The following is a 21519-nucleotide window of genomic DNA, read 5'->3' on the forward strand; positions in this document are numbered from 1 at the left end:
TCACGTACTTTTGACGCTGATCTGTTCTGTGGTCTGGTCTTCTCTCTGGGGCCGCAAGCAACAGCACTGTTTTCATCAACGGGGCTCGGCTCACCATTTACCGGACTCGCTATGGCCGCCTAACTACTGTGGGCGCCCTGGACTATCGTTCTTTTTGCCGAACCTCCAGTCACCGAAGCACCCGAACTTTTTTCCTCGGATAAACTTTCGGACTTTTTGGCGTAGTTTTTATGTCCACAAAGAAGGATGCAACCCCCACCGAGAAAGGTGAGTTTTTTCCCCCCACAGTTTGAGAGTAGCCTCCGAAGCTAACGTTACTCGACGAAGTGGTACATATTTAATGGTTGCCAGACCACGATGGAAAAACGGCACTTTTCCTGTAACTATTTCTGCTATTTTTTGGCTTTGTTTACTCGTGCTGCACATTGAATTACCCCAAAGTCAAGAAAAGTAACTAGGAGCTCATGTACCATCATTTTTAGCAGAAACATCTTCGTTTAATGCGCCCTAGTTTCCATTCTAATTAATAGGCATTCTCACTTGCACACAAACGTCACTTTGCTACACGTTTCTATTTTTTTATTATTTACATTTTCACGACTAACAGCACGAAAGTGTTACATCGGCGCCCAAATGATTTATCAAAGCCACTCTGATGTTGAAGTAATATCACTTCTCTTCACTCGGGTTAACGCACTAAAACTAGCGGACCGCTGCAATATCAACGCAATAGCGTTTTTCCTGCGTGGGGAAAAAAGTGATTATAATCCCTAACCCCGACGCGGAATGTATTTTTATCCGCGCCGAATTCGAGAGTGGATCGAACTTGAACACATATGTGTCGCATAGCCCGATTTTCGATTTACGAGTGTCTGGTGGAATGCAAGAATAAATCGTCAACTTGTTTCAATGGTGCTTTTAGAGCTGCACGATATTGGGAAAAAAAATTGGAATTGCGACTTTTGGGTGGTTTGCGATACATATTGTGATATTAAAGCTAGAAGAATTTTCACCAGAAGACATCAATACCTCTGTTTGGAATACGGATGTGACAAAATATCGAAATGGTGATATATCGTAATACTTTGTATCCCAAAAGGTTATCGATATGCTCCTGCCAAGAATTGAGATGGTGAGGTGTCAATGTCTAAAAAAAAAAAAATAATAATAATAAAAATTAACCAACAAGTTGCTACCAAAATCTTCCACCATAATAGTGTCTCAGTTATCTCTAAGGGGCCGTTTACATGGTGACTGGTGACATGGTGAAATTTCTTGTTTGCATTTATATGGTTCTATCTCCATTCGAACAGTGTCGCAATACCGCATGAAAACGATGTAGTATTCATGCCAGGCCCTAGGGGGCAGTGCAGCTTTACAAGGCGACAGCGAATGATGCACTTTGACCTCCTCGGCCCGGAAGACAGCATGCCCGCCCACTCTAAGCAATGGCATTTTCTTTTGTTCAAAAAGGCACAAACATGGAAACATTCAACATATTTAGATTAAAAATATTATAAAAACAGTAAATTAAAGCCGACGTTCCGCAATATTTGCAGTTTTTAATGTTTAGTAGCACTGCTGCGCACTCCCAATGTGACGTGTACGAGTGCTGACGTTATCGGCGTGGTCCCACGCCGCGGGAGCTTTTGATAAGCATTCGGAGCAAACCCCCCTCAAGCCCCAGCAATCAAATTCTTCCACTTTGGAGGCAGGATTCCAAGGTTTGCGTCTTTGCCTTCTGTCTTCGCCGACACCATACGAACGCGAGGCCATTCCGCAACACAGTCAATGCGTCTTCGTGTCGCAGAGTCGCCATGTAAACTGCCCCTAAGGCTGGATTGACGGTGCTCGACGCCCAATCCATTTAGACTGGGAACGTTTGTTTATTCGAAACCAGAGCATTCACAGTCATTCTGTCCGATTTTCAGGGCATTTACAGGTCATTTTCTGTTGAGTTTTAGTCAATGCCTATTCATTTGGGTGATTCCCAGGTCATTTCCTGTTCTGGAACTCAAAATCAACAGGAAGAGACCCATAAAATACCCCAAAATCAACAGGAAGTAACTGAAAATGAACAGGTAAATGACCTTAAATGGCCCAAAATTACCTCATTGCCTGGCATTGGCTGCCACTACCGGCCATAGACGTTCAATCCGTTTGAAGTGGGTGGGGTGGCAGCGAATGAACGAAAGTTAATTTGCTGCCACCCTCCCAGTTCAAATGTATTGGACGTCTACTAGTGATAAACTCATTCCAATTCACAGCAGAAGCTTGTTTTTCTGTTTATTACATGTTTGTAGAATATCCTAGAATGATTTCCTGACCAATGTATCGATAATCGTTGTATCGTCAGATCATCGTTATCGTGAGCTTTGTATCGCAAATCGTATCGTATCGTGAGGTACCAAGAGGGTCTCACTCCTAGTTTGGAAAGACTGGTTTACTTACCATGACCACATTGTACTCGTATAATACCGTTTAATCTAGGCTAAAGGGTTGCATCTGTTTACGATGAAGATTGCTGTATAGTGTATACAGTATAAAAGGGATACAGGAAGCCATGTTTATGCACACTTGCTGCTTTTATGAAGTAAAACAAAGGTTTGCGTGTTTGAAAAACAACAACTGAAACAATCGCACGTCCTGCAATGGGACTAATGCGCATATGACACTGGTGGGTTTCGGTAGCCCCACCAAGGTTAAGAACCACTGTATTAACCGGTAACACTTTATTTGACAGCGGCATCATAAGACTTTCATAACACCAAATGAATCACCATGAAGCTTTGAACCACTGCTTCAAGAATCTTCATTTGGTCATCACTGCTCCATTGGGGGAGACATTCAGCCTCTGCCGTCAACCTGCTCTCGACACTGTTGTCGTCCAACATGCCTCTTAGCATGCACTGCAATGCTACAGTAAATAATGGAAGTCATTTTGTGTCATCCGTCAAATTATTTCACTTTTGAATGGATGTAAAAAAAATATGAGCTGGACATAATTGGAGTTAGTGACATAATTTGCCGGATGATACTTAATGACATCTGTCATAAGCATTCGTTAATGCCCATGATAGTGCCGTGTCATAATTATGACGGTCCTATGGCAGTCTTATGACGCCTCTATCAAATAAAATAGGGCTGCAGCTATCGACTATTTTAGTAGTCGATTAATCGATGGTCTAGTAAGTTCGAATAATCGAGTAATCGGATAAGGAACATGAAAAATTAAAATAACTGAGCTGAGCCTCAAACGGTATAAAAAAATGTTAAAAATGAGGATCTATGTACAACAAAAGAACAATTGGCAAACTTACATAGAAGAAGTCCGCTAGCTAAAATGCTATAAAATGCTAAAAGTTTTTTTTACAATGCTCTTAACAAAAGATTCAGACATGTTCCCACAAAAAAGGGTTATATATATTAGAGCTGAAACGAATACTCAAGCAACTCGAGAAACTCGAGTTTAAAAACTGATCTGAGTAATTTTATTCACCTCGAGGAATCGTTTAATTTGGCCAGCTCTAAGAATCACATTTTGCCCGGACTGCTTTTAATGCGGGACAACGCGCTGACGTCACGTGCGTAGAGGAAGAAGCAATAAAAAAAAAAAAAACCTTACCGCAGCCGACAGCCGCTACAAACTACGCCGACGTAGCTAAAAACTACGCCCGCATGATGCTAGTGTGGTAGCAGGTAGTGTCTGATGCGTCTCATAGATATCGCATGCATTTAGAACTAGCTGCGAAATGACAGACACGACCGCGTCTGGGCGGCGTTAGTAAACAGCCGCCATCTTTAAGCAGTAGACTTCTCAGCGCTAATAAATATAACGTTACTGTCGCTCGCTCACGTAACGTTAGCCCTTCAGAGGGCTAGGTTTCCATTGATTATGACCACTGTCGATGCGTGGCTAACGTGTCTTACATACAGGCTTTATTTAATCTGTAAAAACACAGCGCTGTAGAGTGATGAAGGTGTAAAATTAAAAAATAATAAAGCTAACTGTCAGTTTTAGCTCAGTAGTCATTGCTGAATAAAACACCAAGTAGCACTGGTCCCTAATGTTCTTCAATACAGCAGGTATCATACATTTACATATTTTGAACACACTCTAAATCCTATCAGTACTTACAGTTTAGACTAAGTTAAAACTTAACTAGAACTTAAAAATAGCTTGACACAAATGGAAATTCAATTGAAACACGTGGGAAAAAACACCTAGCTTTTAAGTGATGTGTGTTTTCAAGCGTAATTACATTTTTAGGTAAGAAGTATGTTTTTTTTTTTTTATAAGATCTAGAAGTTTTTTGAGTGAAAGCAGTGATTTTTTTTTTTCAAGTCACATCTGAGATGCAATTGTTGGCTGTTTTCAACAATGTACATCGAAAATAAAGACATTGATTGACTGAAAATGGTTCAATATTGGATTAAATATCTTTTTTTTCTCATGTATATGTATAATTGCGCTTTACCTAAAAAAATGTTTCATCCGATTACTCGATTAATCGATAGAATTTTCAGTCGATTACTCGATTGCTAAAATATTCGATAGCTGCAGCCCTAATATATATTTATAAATTATGAATGCATCAAAAAACATTAGCTCAAACAAAAACTTAGCTTACATTGGTCTTAACAGGGAGCAGTTGGATTCAGCCATGTGAAAAGAGGCAGACCAGAGGGCAGTGTATCCACCCTAATCAATAAAACTAAATGCAAACACTTTCAAAATAAACCATTACAACGCCACTTTAATAAAATGAATACTCGAAGAAACAAAATTTAATTCGAATATTTTTATTTAATCGAATACTCAAGTTAATTGATTAATCGTTGCAGTACTAAAATAAAGTGTTACTTATAAACCCAAATAAATCAACAAATAAGCCACACTGGGCTAAACCGCAGGATTCAAAATGTTAGTTTTTTTGGGAGATGTTAGGTTATGAAAAGATTTAATCCTATGTCTTCAATTTTTTTTTTTTTTTTTTTTTTTTGCAGGTCCGGGTCACCCAGGAACTGAAGCACACTCACGGCGAGCAGCTGAACAGACTGCACGTCAAACACCAGGCCGAGTGTGACCTCCTGGAGGACCTGAGGTTAGTTTCTACACACCCGCGTGTAAAAGTCAGACGTTGTTCACGGGGTAGAGCAGGAAAAACACACAGTATTGTTCTCAAAATGGCTTTCAAAGCCTGATAAGTCAAAGGCTGCGGTCATGTTTTTCGCACCGGCGTGGTCTTGACAGAGCCACGGCTCCCCACTTCCTGTCTGTGGCCAGTGGCGCAGCTCTCAATTTCCCAACAGCTGCGAGGCAAGACCACGGGAGAGCCGCCAGATGTTCCCATCGCCCAAATGATGACTAGAACATACAAAGCGTGAAGGAAGCTCCCAGGAAGTCACGTCTGATCGTTCGGAGGCGCGGCAATCGAGTTAGGACTTGTTTACTGGCTGTTTTGATGGTTTTTGCTGCACTCCGCTTTTTCACCCTGGGGTGCTGACCCCTCCCCTTAAAGCATACCTATAAATTACACCAGGGCGTCCCCGCGGCTTTGTTCTTTGGCTTGTGAATTAGCTCAGACACGATGGAACACGAGTTTATTCTCATCTCGGGCATTGTTTATGAAAGTTACAAATACGTTGTGCAATAGAGACTTGTTGCCATAGTCTATTCTTTTGTTTGATAGGTTCAATATAAGTATTATCATAGAAAAACACCATTCTGTGGGCAAAGTTGTCAAAAGTATCGAAAAGTATTGGTACTGAAATGTTGTATCGGCACACATTATTTGATTGCAAAATTATCAATACTCAAATATCTAGTGACACATGTCACTAGAAATTTGTTGTCATGGACTAAATTTGACTTTGCGCTACTCTTGATAGCAATGCATTTGCATTTTCCTTGTTAACTTATTGGCTGCCATTGACGGCACTACACGTCCAATTCATTTTGACTGGGAGGGGCAAGTAAACGAGGACAGTGATTTGAACTGCTAAAAAATTAAACGAAATGTTCCCACATGTTGTGATTTGTCGCAGCTAGTCGGGAAATATGGAGACTTACGATTGAACTCTGATAAATTTGCGCCTTTTATGCATGATTTAATAGTTCAATTAAAATTTTTTTTTTTGCAGGACATTTAGCCAAAAGAGGGCATCTGTAGAGCGAGACTATGCCCAGGTAAGGAAACTGTCCTTCATGTCGTAAATCTTTATTGCCCTGTCTTATCTCTTCATGATACCTAGACGTGATGATTGCATGGTTGGTTATGGACACTTATTATTCCCGTGTGGTAAGCAATAAGTGACCCCAGTCAAAAGTCCTCTGGCATGTCGTTTTTAGCCGCAGCTTCCAGAGGCACGTCAATCGGACGTCTGGGGGGGGGGGGAATGCCTTCGGCGGTGTTGTGGCGTGACATCCCCGTGAGGAATGTCCCGCACTGTCGTGAAGAGGGGGCACGTCTGCAGTCCGCCCAGCAACCCAGAAATGTCTGTTTGCCCATTTGTCCGAGGCACTTCCTCCAGCTTGTGCTTTGTTTACTCGTACGGCTGCGCCATTACACAAAAACTGTCCGATTTTTACCCATGTGTTGACAGACGGCGAAGAGTATTTTAAAAACTTTGTGCTATGTTGTGTAGTAACCGCAACAACTTTGAATGGATTGAGATTCCAGTTCACTAGTGACGCGAAGTGCTAGAGAAAATTGATGCGAAATTTCATTTTCTAGCTGAACTTGAGTCCAGGTAGTGATAAACAGTGTTGTTAATCTTACTTCAAAAAAGTAATTACAGTTACAAATTCCTTCTCCCGAAAAGTAATTGGGTTAGTAACTCAGTTACCTGAATGTAAGAGTAATTAGTTACTTGGCAAAGTAACTGGTGTTACTTTTCATGTTTTTTTTCCCCCATTCCAAAAAAAAAAAAACATAGGGCACACTGTGAAGTTCAAAGGGTTTTTAGGACAATTGGCTCTAGCCCAATTCTTTACCCTAAACTTAACTAGACACAGGAGTATTGCGATAATTAGATAGTAACCTTTGAAATGTTTGGAAGACATTCAATGTTGTGAATCAACAGTTAAAGTTGTTAAAATTGCTCCCATTATTGCATGAGTTCCCTTCTGTCTACTTTCGACATGTGAATGTTTTAAAACGGTTTTATCATTTAAAGATAGATTCAAGTCTAGATTTAGGAGTATTTTAGATAAAAAGTTACTTAGGTTTAGGGCTGTCCCAAACGACTAATTTCTTCCCGATTAGTCAGCCGACTATTTTTATGATTAGTCGACTAATCTAATCATTTAAAAAAATTTTTTTTTTTTTTTACTAATTTAATAATGACGTTTTTGTTAAAGCTTATTAATTCACCAAAAACATTTTGGAACATCTAAATTCTTTATTAACGTATAAACAAATAACATAAATATCAATAGTAAATCACAAACAATGAGGTCAAATGCTGCTGGCATTAACTGGTGCAAAAAAATGTAAACAGAAACACTGTGACTTCACCTTTTTAACAGGAGTCAAAACAATTCTTACTCTTTTTGCGGTATGTCATTGTCTATATTGTTCTAAATGTTAAAATGAATTGTAATGTCCCGGACAATCATTTTCAGAGTACTTTGTGTGAGTTCAGATGCTCTTTCCGGTGCGCATTCCGCATTTTTTGAGGAGGGGAAAAACTGTTCAACTTTTGTTTGTTTTAACCTGAAGATAACGCAGAGGGCACACTGAAATATTACCACAATTATTTTGAATGAAAGGCACACATACCCAAAGTAACAAAAATTAAATATATACTATTAATTTTACAGTATACTACTATATGCTAAACTTTATAATATTAAATAACTAACATTAGTGCAGTCATGGATTACAGTAAGCAGGCCAGTGGTGTTTCCATATATATTTTTTATTATATTATGTATATACAGGATATATGTATATATTTTCCCTAAGTGGGAGCTTGATCCTAATAAATTTAATAATCATTTTAAAAAATACATAATTATATAAAATTATTTTATTAAAAATGCGCGTTGATACGACGCACATAAAGGCAACTTCCATTTAAAAAATCGTTAGAGAGTTGTATGGACTTACAATCCGCTAGCTTGTTGTTTCTTGTTGTCTTCGAAAATTATACTTGGGTGATGGCGCTTCAAGTGTTCGTTCATAGCCGACGTGCTACCGTGATATGCGAGCTCAGCTTAGCAAAGAGTACACACAGTGGTACCCTCCATATTTTCCTTGATATAATTCCAGGCTCTGGCTATTCTGGTCCGCTTTTTCGGCTTTATGCCGCTTTCATGTGTTACCATCTCTGCCCTTTTTGGAAATTGGCGGTGTTTTCAACTCCTCACCGGCGATTCACTTGGCTCGTTGTCATCGGTTCGTCTGGGTTCGTCCGATTTCCTCCTCGGGAAGGCGGCGGCGTGCATAAAAACACCGAGAGGCGTCGGATGGCTCTTTAAGGATACTTTTATTGACCAAAACAAAAACGTGGGGGATGAAGCCACTCAACTCGGCGCTACCCGCGCACTTTTCCAACTCGCCGATCTCGCTCCCCCTCTCTCGCTCGCTCGCCCACTTTCTTCCTCTTTGCTCAATCTGACAACGCTGGTCACATTGAAGCAACAGCGGCCCCCTTGGGGGTGCCAATAACAACCGCTTGTATCGCGAGCGCCTGCGATTCTAAACTTTATGCACATGTAATTTTTTTTAACCCATCATTACCCGTCGACGGTATGTTTTGCCCGTCGACGCATTTACGTCATCGATGACGTCGACTAGTCGGGACAGCTCTACTTAGGTTCGCTAGTAAAGTTCTCAACAACAGAGGCTTCCTGAGAAGTCTACGGCTTTAAGATGGCGGCTTTTTACTAATGCCGGCGAGTCTATAATTTCGCATGTAGTTCTCTGTACATGTGCTAACGCCGCCGACTCTGTCATTTTGCATCTAGTTCTCTGTACATGTGCTAATGCCGCCGACTCTGTCATTTCGCATCCTGTTCTATATACATGTGATATCTACCGTCGCATCATGAGTGCGTAGTTTTTAGGCTATCGGCTACAGTCAGGTATTATTGGAGCCACCTAGCATCGCGTTTGCAACGGCGTCAAAACTCCTTCCCTCCTCCTTACTCCCACTCTGCTCTCTCCGTGAGTCAGTGTCTGTCAGATTTTTCTCGCGTCCTTCAATCAACGTAGTGGCGCATAGTAACGCACGCCTTTACATCCTCAGGAACGGTAACGGCGTTGCCAAGATGGGAAAAGTAATCAATTAGATTACTCGCTACTGAAAAAAAATAACGCCGTTAGTTACACCATTATACTGTAGCGCCGTTTTTAACAACACTGGTGATAAATGACGTTTGCAAGTATTTAAGTATGCGAATTGCAAAGTTCTTTGACCGCTAATAATTGAGAAAATATTGTGACACTGCTGATGAGTGCAATGTCAGTTTTTCCCACGCACATACACACACTGATAGTCTCGAGCACAGATGCATGTGGTAATGGCAGTGTGGTTTTTGGCAGTCCTTTTAACTTTAGTCTAAGTCTTTTGGGTGAAAATATTATTAGTTTGAGTCATTCTTCGTGTAGTTTTTGCTGACAAAAACTCATACAAATTTCCTCTAGATTATGTTCACTTCTGTAAAATAAAGTTTAGACCAAAAATAAAGGTTATTTCCAACAATTTCGAATGAACATAGACAGATGAGCACATATTGTAGCGTCTACAAGGACAATGCATACTTCGTGATGGTAATACATACCCTGCAGCAAAAGGAGTACATTATTTTAAGAGGATTCGTGCCATGCTAAAGTTGATGCTAATGCTAACGTGACGAGTTACATTTAGTGTGTGATAATCACTCAGCACAGACCTTTAAAGGCTAAAGCAACATTGCATAATCTCTCTTGCCAAGATAGAAAACATATGGGTTTACAAACAAGCAAGATGGAGCGCAGCCTAACTGTGAAACACATCCTAAACTCCAGTGAGGAGAGTGAGTGAGAGGCGCAGCACCTCTCAAAAGAGTAAAATGACCAAAACCTTGCTAAAAAGTAAGCAAACTCCAAATACAATATGAAAATGTCCCACATTTTGAACATATGACAGAAACTATGTCGCATTTTCATCTCTGTGTCATCTAGTCAGATGAAAGCTGGCATTCTTCTCGTTCTGTTGTAGTCTCCTGAGCCACGTTTTGAGCTGGTCATCGTCATGAAAAAATTGTCCCTCAACAAAATATTTTCGTTATCGTCATTGTTGACGAAAACAACACTGGGTAATGGGTATGAATGAGTCACCAGGAAGGGCGGACTATATGGTATACTCACATTACTTTTAATTTGGGGGCTGAGAGCACCAATCGGTGGAAAGCAAAGATCTAGAAGACAGACGTTTTGCACATTTTTTTACATTATGTATGTTCAACATTTAACTTTTTTTACCTTGTAGTGGGCAAGTGACTATTATTATTATCATTGTGATAAACCATTACTTTTATATTTATATTAATGAATAAATACAATTATAAATTGATAAAATGTTCAGAAAAGAAGAAGAAAAATGAATGGAAAAAAAAAAACACTTTGGTTATCACCCCTAATAACTAGGGGTGGGAACCTCTTGGTACTTCACGATACGATACGATTTGCCATACAAAGCTCACGATAACGATGATCTAACAATATGGCGATACAACGGTTAGCGATACATTGGTCAGGAAATCATTTTAGGTTGATTCAAAATAACTAATAAACCGAAAAGCAAGCTGTCTTCATCCTTCTGCTGTAAGTTTATCTCGAGTAGACGTCCAATCCATTTGAACTAGGAGGGTGGCAGCAAATTAACCCCTCCCACTTCAAACGGGCCCCTTCCACTTGTATGGCCATCAGTGGCAGCCAATGCCAGGCAACGAGGTAATTTCGGGCCATTTTATGGGTCACTTCTTGTGGATTTTGGGTTACAGAACAGGAACGGACCCGGGAATGAAATGGCAGTGACTCAAACACAACAGGAAGTGACCTGTAAATGCCCTAAAATTAACAGAAAGTCCCCTGTAAATATCCCGAAAGTCGGAAAGAGTGACTGTGAATGCTCTGGTTTCGAATGAACGAACATTCTTTTACGTTGACACCTTTTTAAAACGATATCTCGATTCTTGGCATTAGCGTATCAATAACCTTTTAGGATGCAAAGCATCGTGGTATAACACCATGTCGATATTTTGTCACAGCCCTGCTAATAACATTACAATGTATGGAAGTCACTATCCAATCACTTGATTGGAAATCGGGCCCGGATCACGTCATTTTTAGAAGATCGGAACTGGGTAAAAAAGATCGCTTTCTTAAGATTTTAATTGATTTGTTTATTTGGGTTTAAAAAAAATAAGAGCTACAAAGCAGCAAAATAAGATGTACAAATATATCGTCAAAAAAAACAAACCAAATTATAACAAAACAGAAAAATATGTTTTGGACAACTGAACATGACCATACCACCAAAAATAAACACCTGCGGGAGGAAAATAGTTATGACAGCTATGACAGGAAGCTTACATTAAGAGAAGAAAGAGTGATATGTCTGAAGTATGGCAATATTTTTTTCCCCTCAATATATTGATGAAGTATCGTATCGGCAGATCCTCAAAATCTGGTGACTTGGACTTGGTATCGAAAATATACAGTACATTTTTGGGGGGTAAATATCATTGTATTTAACACATTGCTTGCCATTGACGAGGATTTTATATCCCATTCATTTAAATTGGGATGACTGGCTGTAAAGGCTCACGTTTCAATGCCATTGAACGTTCATTTGCCCTTCCCAGTCAGAATGGATTAGACGTCTAGGGTGGTCAATGGAAGCCAATGATTTCAATGAATGCCCAATTACAACTGACATACCAGTAAATTCTTTCATTTCCAGTATTTGAGTGTTGTACTTGCTCAAGCATGAAAGATGCACTTGTGCTATGATTAACTGAGAACTAAATTTTAAAAGGTTGACGTCTTCCACCTGCAAGCTTCTTTAGCCAACAAGGAGGTTTGCTATTCACATCACATCCAGCCATGAAAATAACCTCCTCTGTTTGGGCTCTTCCTCCCATTCAGTTGTGTCCTCTCGCCCTGTTCAGTCGCGCGTCCCTCCCCACAATGGGCCGGTTTGTGGCGGCTCCTCTGGGCTTGGCAGCGGGACCACCGGAGACCATCGGGTTCAGAGGCATCTCTCGGAAAGCGCGTACCCAACATTCTGTGGATTTAAAGTCTGTTAAATATCAGAACTTATGCGAAGTGGAGTGGCGGTCACACAGTTGATAGACTGCTCGGACCTCATTCGTACGTCTTTGCCTGGCGTCTCTTTAAATGTTTACTCTGTTCCGCTATTTCTAGTACGGTTAACCTCGCTGTTGGCAAAGGTACAACATTTTAATATATCTACTGGATTCCATTTAGGGTCTGAATTAAGTTTTTCACCCCTCCTGCAAGCAAGTACAACACTCAAATACTGTAAATGAAGAGTTTGAGTTTGTGTCGGTTGTAATTCGGCCAATTGGAAAGGTGATGCTTTAGAGGGCACTCATTGAACTCCTTGGCTGCCATTGACGGCGCTAGACGTTTCATTGTCCCAGTTTAGAATAATTGGAGAGTTTTTGTTTTCAATTACAAGCAGTGAGTTAATAGTAAATATTCTAATTTATTTTTAAACTTTTTAAACTTCGTCTCTTTTTCAGATTTTTTTAAATTGGGAGGGGGGACAAAAGAGGGTAGAAACGGTCAATATTTTATTTATTATTTATTTACTGTATTATTTATTTAAACAACTTCAGACCCACATTTTTTTCTGCTGGGCAAAAAAAAAATATCTTCGCTGATTTTTACTCAAAAACTTTTGAAAAATTTTTTTTTCATGCTTTTATTGGTTATTGTTAATGTCAATGTGTTTTTGATAAGAAAAGAGCACTAACGTTGGCCTTTTCGGAGTAGGGTTTTGTCTCGGCCATTTTTAAAGAGCCAAAAATAGCAAACGGCGTACTAAACCTCATGATTTGATTTCGATGGGTAAAGTTTCGGCCAGTCATCTCCCAGAAGTGGCAATGGCGTCATGTCCTTCAGCAGCATGCTCAGGTCTGAATGGGTTAAAAAAAAAAGTTCAAATATTCTTTCTTTTAAATATATTTTTTCAAAATAAAACAACATTTTTTAAATGTTATTTGTTATTGATACTAGATATTATTTATCTTAATTTAGAATATATTAATATTTTATTAATTTATAGCTGTATTCATAAAAAATATAAAAATAACAATTATTTTGTTGTTTTAATATTATCTCATTGGCTGCCATTCATGGCAATAGATGTCCAATCAACGTGCAATGAATGTTCATGTTCAACATTCAAATGGATTGGACATTGACGAGTGACAAACTCATTTAAATTCACAGCAGAAGGATGAAAACAGCCACATAATTGGATTTCTATCATTATCAATTTTACTGAAAGAGTTAATAATTTAAATTAGGGCTGTCAAACGATTAAAATTTTTAATCCAGTTGATCACAGCTTAAAAATTAATTAATCGTAATTAATCGCAATTCAAACCATCTATAAAATATGCCATATTTTTCTGTAAATTATTGTTGGAATGGAAAGATAAGACACAAGACGGCTATATACATTTAACATACTGTACATAAGTACTGTATTTGTTTATTATAACAATAAACAAGATGGCATTAACATTCTGTTAAAGCGAGCCGTGGATAGAAAGACTTGTAGTTTTTAAAAGTTAAATGTTAGTACAAGTTATAGAAATTTTATATTAAAACCCCTCTAAATGTTTTCGTTTTAATTGAATTTGTAAAATTTTCAATCAAAAAATAAACTAGTAGCTCACCATTGTTGATGTCAATAATTACACAATGCTCATGGTGCTGAAACCAATAAAATCAGTCGCACCCAAGCACCAGCAGAGGGTGACAAAACACCAAAAAAGACAAGTAACAAGTGGACATGACACTGTGCTGTCATTTTAATCTGTTTGAGCGGGGCATGAGCGTTAAATGCGTCAAATATTTTAACGTGATTAATTTAAAAAATGAATTACCGCCCGTTAACGCGATAATTTTGACAGCCCTAATTTAAATATATAGTATATATGTGAGGAAAACACTCAGGTGACTTGAATTTCCGTTCTGAGACCCCCAATTTGGCCAAATTTCAAAACTGTCCTATATGCATGTGTGATACATCATTGGAAAGCTCAAAATTTTTGAACAGGAGGGCATTTAAAAAAAAACATAAACCCTAACTTGAGGTGAGAGCATGAGAGAGCATAATTAAAGACATCATGATTTTAACGAGATATTTATTGCGTACTTGCCTTGTTTCGATCCCAAAACTCCGTGTAGCATGTCTCACCAAGAATCAAGACACAGCTGTGAATGGCCACAGCCGGACTTTTTGGAGATTTTATGGGTGAAACACTGAAATATAATAAGGGCCGCAATGCAGAAATCAAGGAGTGGTCGAGATTTTCTTTTTCAAATATTTACCCTTTTAAACGCCTCCCCCCCCCCCCCCCCCCCCAATATATCTTTGTTTGGATCGATTATTTAGCATCTAAAATATCGGGGAAAATGGGACAGTAACAACAACAACAAAAAAACAATTAAGCGATAGTTATGAGGTAGATATCCGCGACCTATTTACAGAAACTATTTTTTTCATTGTGACGTAATTTGTTTAAAAGTTTAAAATATGCGAGTGAATAATGTTATAAAGTCATTTTTTGAAACTAAATATTAAACATCAATTAATGATTGTAAGCTAAAAATGATAGTCATTTCGAATAATATATATAATTCATTTTTTTTAATGGCTGGGTTGAATCAAAAGCAGTTGCACCGTGTCTGTAAAGTGGGGTCTCTAGGGTAAAATGGACACATTAAAAACAGTTTGGGGGCTTAATGCGCCATGAAACTGCTATGGCAGCATTTGGACATATTGATCCATCAAACACAGTTCTTTTGGCTTAAAATACAGCAGTTTATTTTAAAGAGGGGTGCAAGAGCAGAAACTGCTTTTTCAGCCTTGTCTGTGTTTTCCGCCATATATATTTATATATTTGGCACTTGGCATCTACATACGCAGGTATCACATTTTGGGTAATTTAGGCCACACATGCTATACTAAACGTTACGTCCAAGTCTTTCTGAGGCTAGTTTTTTTTTTTTTTTTAATTGCACAAAAATTATCACTTGCCCTATAAAGGGTTAAGGAGGACAGAGGTTTGGATGATGAAGAGATGAACATGTCATTTACACTTTCTCTCCTCCAGGCTTTGCAGAAGTTGGCCAATCAGTACCTAAAAAGAGAGTGGCCTGACAGCCTGTCGGATGAAGCCGATCACAGGTGAGAAAACCCCCCCACCAAATTGCAGGTGATTTCAATCTAAAAATATTGCAACCCATTTTATTTTTTATCCATATCATCAATTAATTGACTGATTAATTGCTCAGAAGCAAGAAATGCTTTCCCTGAAGTAAACATCTTTAACTTTTAATTGAGGACTCAGACTATATTGCTTTACTCTGTGGCTCCAGATCAGGTGTCTACTCTTGCACTCAATGAAACTCTGCCCTTTCCTCCGTTGCTCCACTTGGGCCACAAACTTCCTCTCCGGGTGTGCAAGAACTGCTCCACTGTTGCTTCAGCTGTGTAAAACAACAGTGTGTGTGTGTGTGTGTGTGTGTGTGTGTGTTTGGCCCAGGAACATGTATTGCGTATGGAGGGCTTATCTGGAGGGTACCGTCCAGGTCACCCAGTCCAGAATCAACGCCTGCGACAACTACAAAGCGCAGGTGGCCGAGCCGGCTAAAACGGCCCGACTGCAGAAGGAGCAACAGCTGCGCAAGGTAATGCAGAGAGTCGCAAACTCGCATTTGCTAGCTCGGGTTTCACAAGCGTGGCCGTTTGAATAGTTGTGCCGACGCTATTTAGGTCAGGCGTTAGGCCCTCCTCGAGGTGCGCGGCTCCCTAGTATTGAGAGGAATCACACGTTCGCATCTTGCCACCTGTAGTGTATCGAACGGCTGACCAGCATCCAGGCCGAGCTGCAGGAGTCCGTCAAAGACCTGACCAAGAGCAGGAAGAAGTACCAGGAGGCGGAGACCATGGCGCAGGCTGTTCGGGAGAGGGCAGAGTTGGAAGCCAAGTAAGAACAATAGCACCCAAACTCAATTTATACTGAGGCTGCTAAAGATAGTGTGGGTGACTGTAGGTATTCCACAAATACAGTGCCTTGCAAAAGTATTCGGCCCCCTTGAATCTTGCAACCTTTCGCCACATTTCAGGCTTCAAACATAAAGATATGAAATTTAATTTTTTTGTCAAGAATCAACAACAAGTGGGACACAATCATGAAGTGGAACAACATTTATTGGATAATTTAAACTTTTTTAACAAATAAAAAACTGAAAAGTGGGGCGTGCAATATTATTCGGCCCCTTTACTTTCAGTGCAGCAAACTCACTCCAGAAGTTCAGTGAGGATCTCTGAATGATCCAATGTTGTCCTAAATGACCGATGATGATAAATAGAATCCCCCTGTGTGTAATCAAGTCTCCGTATAAATGCACCTGCTCTGTGATAGTCTCAAGGTTCTGTTTAAAGTGCATAGAGCATTATGAAAACCAATGAACACACCAGGCAGGTCCGAGATACTGTTGTGGAGAAGTTTAAAGCCGGATTTAGATACAAAAAGATTTCCCAAGCTTTAAACATCTCAAGGAGCACTGTGCAAGCCATCATATTGAAATGGAAGGAGCATCAGACCACTGCAAATCTACCAAGACCCGGCCGTCCTTCCAAACTTTCTTCTCAAACAAGGAGAAAACTGATCAGAGACGCGGCCAAGAGGCCCATGATCACTCTGGATGAACTGCAGAGATCTACAGCTGAGGTGGGAGAGTCTGTCCATAGGACAACAATCAGTCGTACACTGCACAAATCTGGCCTTTATGGAAGAGTGGCAAGAAGAAAGCCATTTTTTATCCATAAAAAGTCTCGTTTAAAGTTTGCCACAAGCCACCTGGGAGACACACCAAACATGTGGAAGAAGGTGCTCTGGTCAGATGAAACCAAAATTGAACTTTTTGGCCACAATGCAAAACGATATGTTTGGCGTAAAAGCAACACAGCTCATTAACCTGAACACACCATCCCCACTGTCAAACATGGTGGTGGCAGCATCATGGTTTGGACCTGCTTTTCTTCAGCAGGGACAGGGAAGATGGTTAAAATTGGCGGGAAGATGGATGCAGCCAAATACAGGAACATTCTGGAAGAAAACCTGTTGGTATCTGCACAAGACCTGAGACTGGGACGGAGATTTATCTTCCAACAGGACATTGATCCAAAACATAAAGCCAAATCTACAATGGAATGGTTCAAAAATAAACGTATCCAGGTGTTAGAATGACCAAGTCAAAGTCCAAACCTGAATCCAATCGAGAATCTGTGGAAAGAGGTGAAGACTGCTGTTCACAAACACTCTCTATCCAACCTCACTGAGCTCGAGCTGTTTTGCAAGGAAGAATGGGCAAGAATGTCAGTCTCTCGATGTGCAAAACTGATAGAAACATACCCCAAGTGACTTGCAGCTGTAATTGGAGCAAAAGGTGGCGCTACAAAGTATTAACGCAAGGGGGCCGAATAATATTGCACGCCCCACTTTTCAGTTTTTTATTTGTTAAAAAAGTTTAAATTATCCAATAAATTTTGTTCCACTTCACGATTGTGTCCCACTTGTTGTTGATTCTTGACAAAAAATTAAAATGTTATATCTTTATGTTTGAAGCCTGAAATGTGGCGAAAGGTTGCAAGGTTCAAGGGGCCGAATACTTTTGCAAGGCACTGTAAGTCTAGATACCGTAATTTTCGGACTATAAGCCACTACCCACCAAATTTACATGTAAGTGGTATTTGTTCATAGGTAAGCCGCACCGGACTTAAGCCGAAGCTGTCCTCACTGTATTATGGGGTATTTACACCAAAAAATATTAACCGGTAATACTTTATTTGACACCGCCGTCATATGACCGTCATAATTATGACATGACACTGTCATGAGCATTAATGAATGCTTATGACAGATGTCATTTAGTGTCATCCAGCAAATTATCTCACTTTTGAATGGACATAACTGGACTTAGTGACAAAATTTGCCAGATGACACATAATGACATCTGGCATAAGCATTCATTAATGCCTATGACAGTGTCATGTCAAATTTATGACAGTCATATGACGCTGCTGTCAAATAAAGTTTTACCTATTAACCCAAATAAGTAAAAAAATAAGCCGCACTCGACTAGAAGACGCAGGATTCAAAATGAGGGTGAAAAGTAGCAGTTTATAACACGAAAATTTACGGGATTAAGAAAAAAGTACAAGTAATCTATTCTTCTCTATCTTTATGACTAAAAATTGAGAACATGAGCGGTTCTTCAGAGCATGAAGATTTTTAACCCGCTATATTCCTACTCATTCTTAAGCATCACAACTTTTTCTGTGTATGTACTGTATAGGAATTGGGACTGGGCGATCTGGCCCAAAAACAATACAACTTTTTTTCCGCTTATATTGGCGTATCTCAAATCATTTCATGGTATTTTATTTTAGTCAATTTGCATATACATATACAGTGATCCCTCGTTTTTCGTGGTTAATGTAGACCAAAACCCGCTGCGATAAGTGAAAAACCGCAAAGTAGCACACACCAATTATTATTATTTTTTTTTCGTGTTCGATGTATTTATTCAGATTTAGCATTGGAAAGAGATACATATAAGACATGTTTTTTTTTTTTTTCACTTTTTCCCCGAAGTATAATTAAAAAACAAAAATATGTACAGTATATGTATATATACAGTATATATACAGTGTATATATATATATATATATATATATTTTTTTTTTCTTTTTAAGCACTCCAAATGTAATAGTTATGATAAGTTTTAAACCCTGTCCCACTGAATTATTTTTAAACAAGAAAAAAGTAGTAGAAAAAAGCTTGGTATTATTGAATGCTTCATTGAGTGAGTTAACTCAAATCCGCTCAAGCTGCTCACTTACACACAGTGAGTTGCCACTGCAACTGTTTAACAAGTTAAACGATGATTGAAGCATGCAGCGCTTTTGGAGTTGGTGACTCTGGCAAGATCAAACACAAACATCTGTCCATCATTGTTAACTTTAATAAGCAGGTCCAGTGCACGTGCACTGCCTGACGAATAAAGAGCAGGGAGAGGGAGAGAGCGAGAGTGAGACTACGCGCTTGGCTCGGGACACCTCATCTGTATTTTATTTTATTTTTTTAAATGAAAAAAAATCTGCGAAGTAGCAAGGGATCACTGTAGTTGATAAACTATGATAGACTGAATAACTGAGCTCAAGCTGAATTTTTTTTTTTCCATTCTCGATCGTAAAACCGACCGACCCTTATAGTGACTAAACTTAAAAAATTACTGTCTCACTCTTTTCCTGAAATTGCTACGTTAGAAAGGCCTGACTGGGTAACAGGATATAATTTTCTTCCACCTGGTGTCACTTTGAAATTAGGTTTCAATTGTCATTAGCTTGTGCTATGCTAACTTGTTTTGTAAGTGATTAAAAAACAAACACACTTCATGTAGATGTCAAGTCGGGGCTGCAAATTACTGTCACGCTGTCCACAATTGGTCCCCAGGTTGCAAATTTAGACCACCGGTTGATCAGGTGTGTGGAATATTTTTAGGTCGGCTTGTTAGTGAGGCAGCAGTGGGACCAAACCCGCTTCGACTTGGAAAGCTAACTAATTAACTGTAATGACTTTCGGGCCACCCCATCTGACTATGCTCTGTTGGAGGTCCTTGTCCAAAAACTAAATTAAGAATTGCTCATTTGGAAGCAAAATTCTCTGTTCTGTTCTGTCCAGATCCAAGCTGAGTCTCTTCCAGTCCAAATCTAGTCTGCAGAGGGCAACTGTCAAGGTTTGATGAGCTAATTGCAAAGGATTCCAGAGGCGGTCTCGGCATTATCTGACTAAATTTCTGCATTCTAGCTCAAAGCGAAGCGGAGCGAATGCATCTCCAAAGCCACCCACTGCAGAAATGACTACCTGCTCACGCTGGCGGCCGCCAATGCCCACCAGCAGCGCTACTACGACACTGATCTCAGCATATGCCTCAAGGTGGGTTGCGCAAAACGAATTTTTATTTTTCCTTCTCATTGACGGCGATGGCTGCCAGTGAGTTAATTCTATGTTTGTTTAATTAATGTTTAATTTTTTTGTTTTGTTTTTGCATCTGCAGGCACTTGACGGTAGGACTTACGAGCAGGTGAAAGATTACCTTGTGTCGCTATGTCAGACGGAGCTGGAGAGCTACCAGGCCGTTCATGACGTTTTCAACAAGCTTTTGGACAGCTCAAACGGGGTAAGAAGCGTCCTCGTTGGAAAGTCATTGCATCTCTTTTTAATATATTATTTATGTACTACAGGTAGTGCAGGAATTCCATCAGCAGATGTTTGTTCAGAAGAATCCAATTTTCCAGAGGGCAGCAGACTTCTCATTCCAGCCTATCGACACGGATACGGTAAAGGCAAACATGGAACCGCAGACGTTGATCATGCTTCTGTACATACTGTATAACGATAAAAGATGGGGCTGCCACGGTTAATCAACTACTTGATAGCTAATTGATTATCGAATTAAGAATGTTTAGAATCATTTAGGGCTGCAGCTATCAATTATTTTAGTAGTCGATTAATCTATTCACTAGTTAGTTGAATAAGCGAGTCATCGGATTAGGAACATTTAATGCATTGAAAAATAAATTTTAGGAAATGTAAAACATAGGTTTGCTAATATTGTACTTTCAAAAGAGAATTAAATGCAAAAAAACCCCCAAAAAACACGTGTTTCTTCAAACTATGCAGAATTGCACCATCATTTAAAAGTAAATTAAAATATCTGAGTTTAGCCTCAAACGCTATAAAAAATAAATAAATGACATCTAAGTACAACAAAAGAACAATTGGCTAACTTGCATAGCAAAAGTCCGCTAGCTTAAATGCTATAAAATGTTAATTTTTTTTTTTTACAATGCTCCTAACAAATCGTTTAAACAAATATACCCACAAAAAACGGCTAAATATATCTATAAACTAAATTACGAATGCATTAAAAACACATTAGCGCAAACAAAAACTTACCATATGTTGGTCTTAACTGGGAGCAGCTGGATTTAGCGATGTTAGACAAGTTATGGCGTAGTCACTTTTGCCACTTGAGGGCAGCGTATCCACCCAAATCAATGCACTTTCAGAACAAATTATTACAACGCCACTCCAATTAAACGAATACTCGAAGCAGCAAAATCTGAGTCTAAGCTTTTTTCTAATTGAATTACTCGAGTCACTCGATTAATCGTTGAAGCACTAGAATCATT

At 39.3% G+C, this 21519-nt stretch overlaps 1 protein-coding gene across 1 annotated transcript in view; it reads left to right on the top strand.

Annotated features, from left to right (window-relative positions):
* Nucleotides 1-21519, top strand: part of LOC130906700 (F-BAR and double SH3 domains protein 2-like) — a 39025-nt gene continuing 17506 nt past the window's right edge. The window contains exons 1-10 of the mRNA XM_057821248.1: nucleotides 1-267; nucleotides 5008-5105; nucleotides 6145-6190; nucleotides 15368-15441; nucleotides 15800-15944; nucleotides 16110-16243; nucleotides 20006-20060; nucleotides 20132-20260; nucleotides 20382-20504; nucleotides 20569-20664. Coding sequence (XP_057677231.1) covers nucleotides 247-267; nucleotides 5008-5105; nucleotides 6145-6190; nucleotides 15368-15441; nucleotides 15800-15944; nucleotides 16110-16243; nucleotides 20006-20060; nucleotides 20132-20260; nucleotides 20382-20504; nucleotides 20569-20664 — 921 coding nt within the window. The 5' untranslated portion in view covers nucleotides 1-246. The remainder of the gene's footprint in view (nucleotides 268-5007; nucleotides 5106-6144; nucleotides 6191-15367; nucleotides 15442-15799; nucleotides 15945-16109; nucleotides 16244-20005; nucleotides 20061-20131; nucleotides 20261-20381; nucleotides 20505-20568; nucleotides 20665-21519) is intronic.

This window comes from Corythoichthys intestinalis, chromosome 18, assembly GCF_030265065.1.
Source record: "Corythoichthys intestinalis isolate RoL2023-P3 chromosome 18, ASM3026506v1, whole genome shotgun sequence".
In the NCBI taxonomy this organism is placed as follows: Eukaryota; Metazoa; Chordata; class Actinopteri; order Syngnathiformes; family Syngnathidae; genus Corythoichthys; species Corythoichthys intestinalis.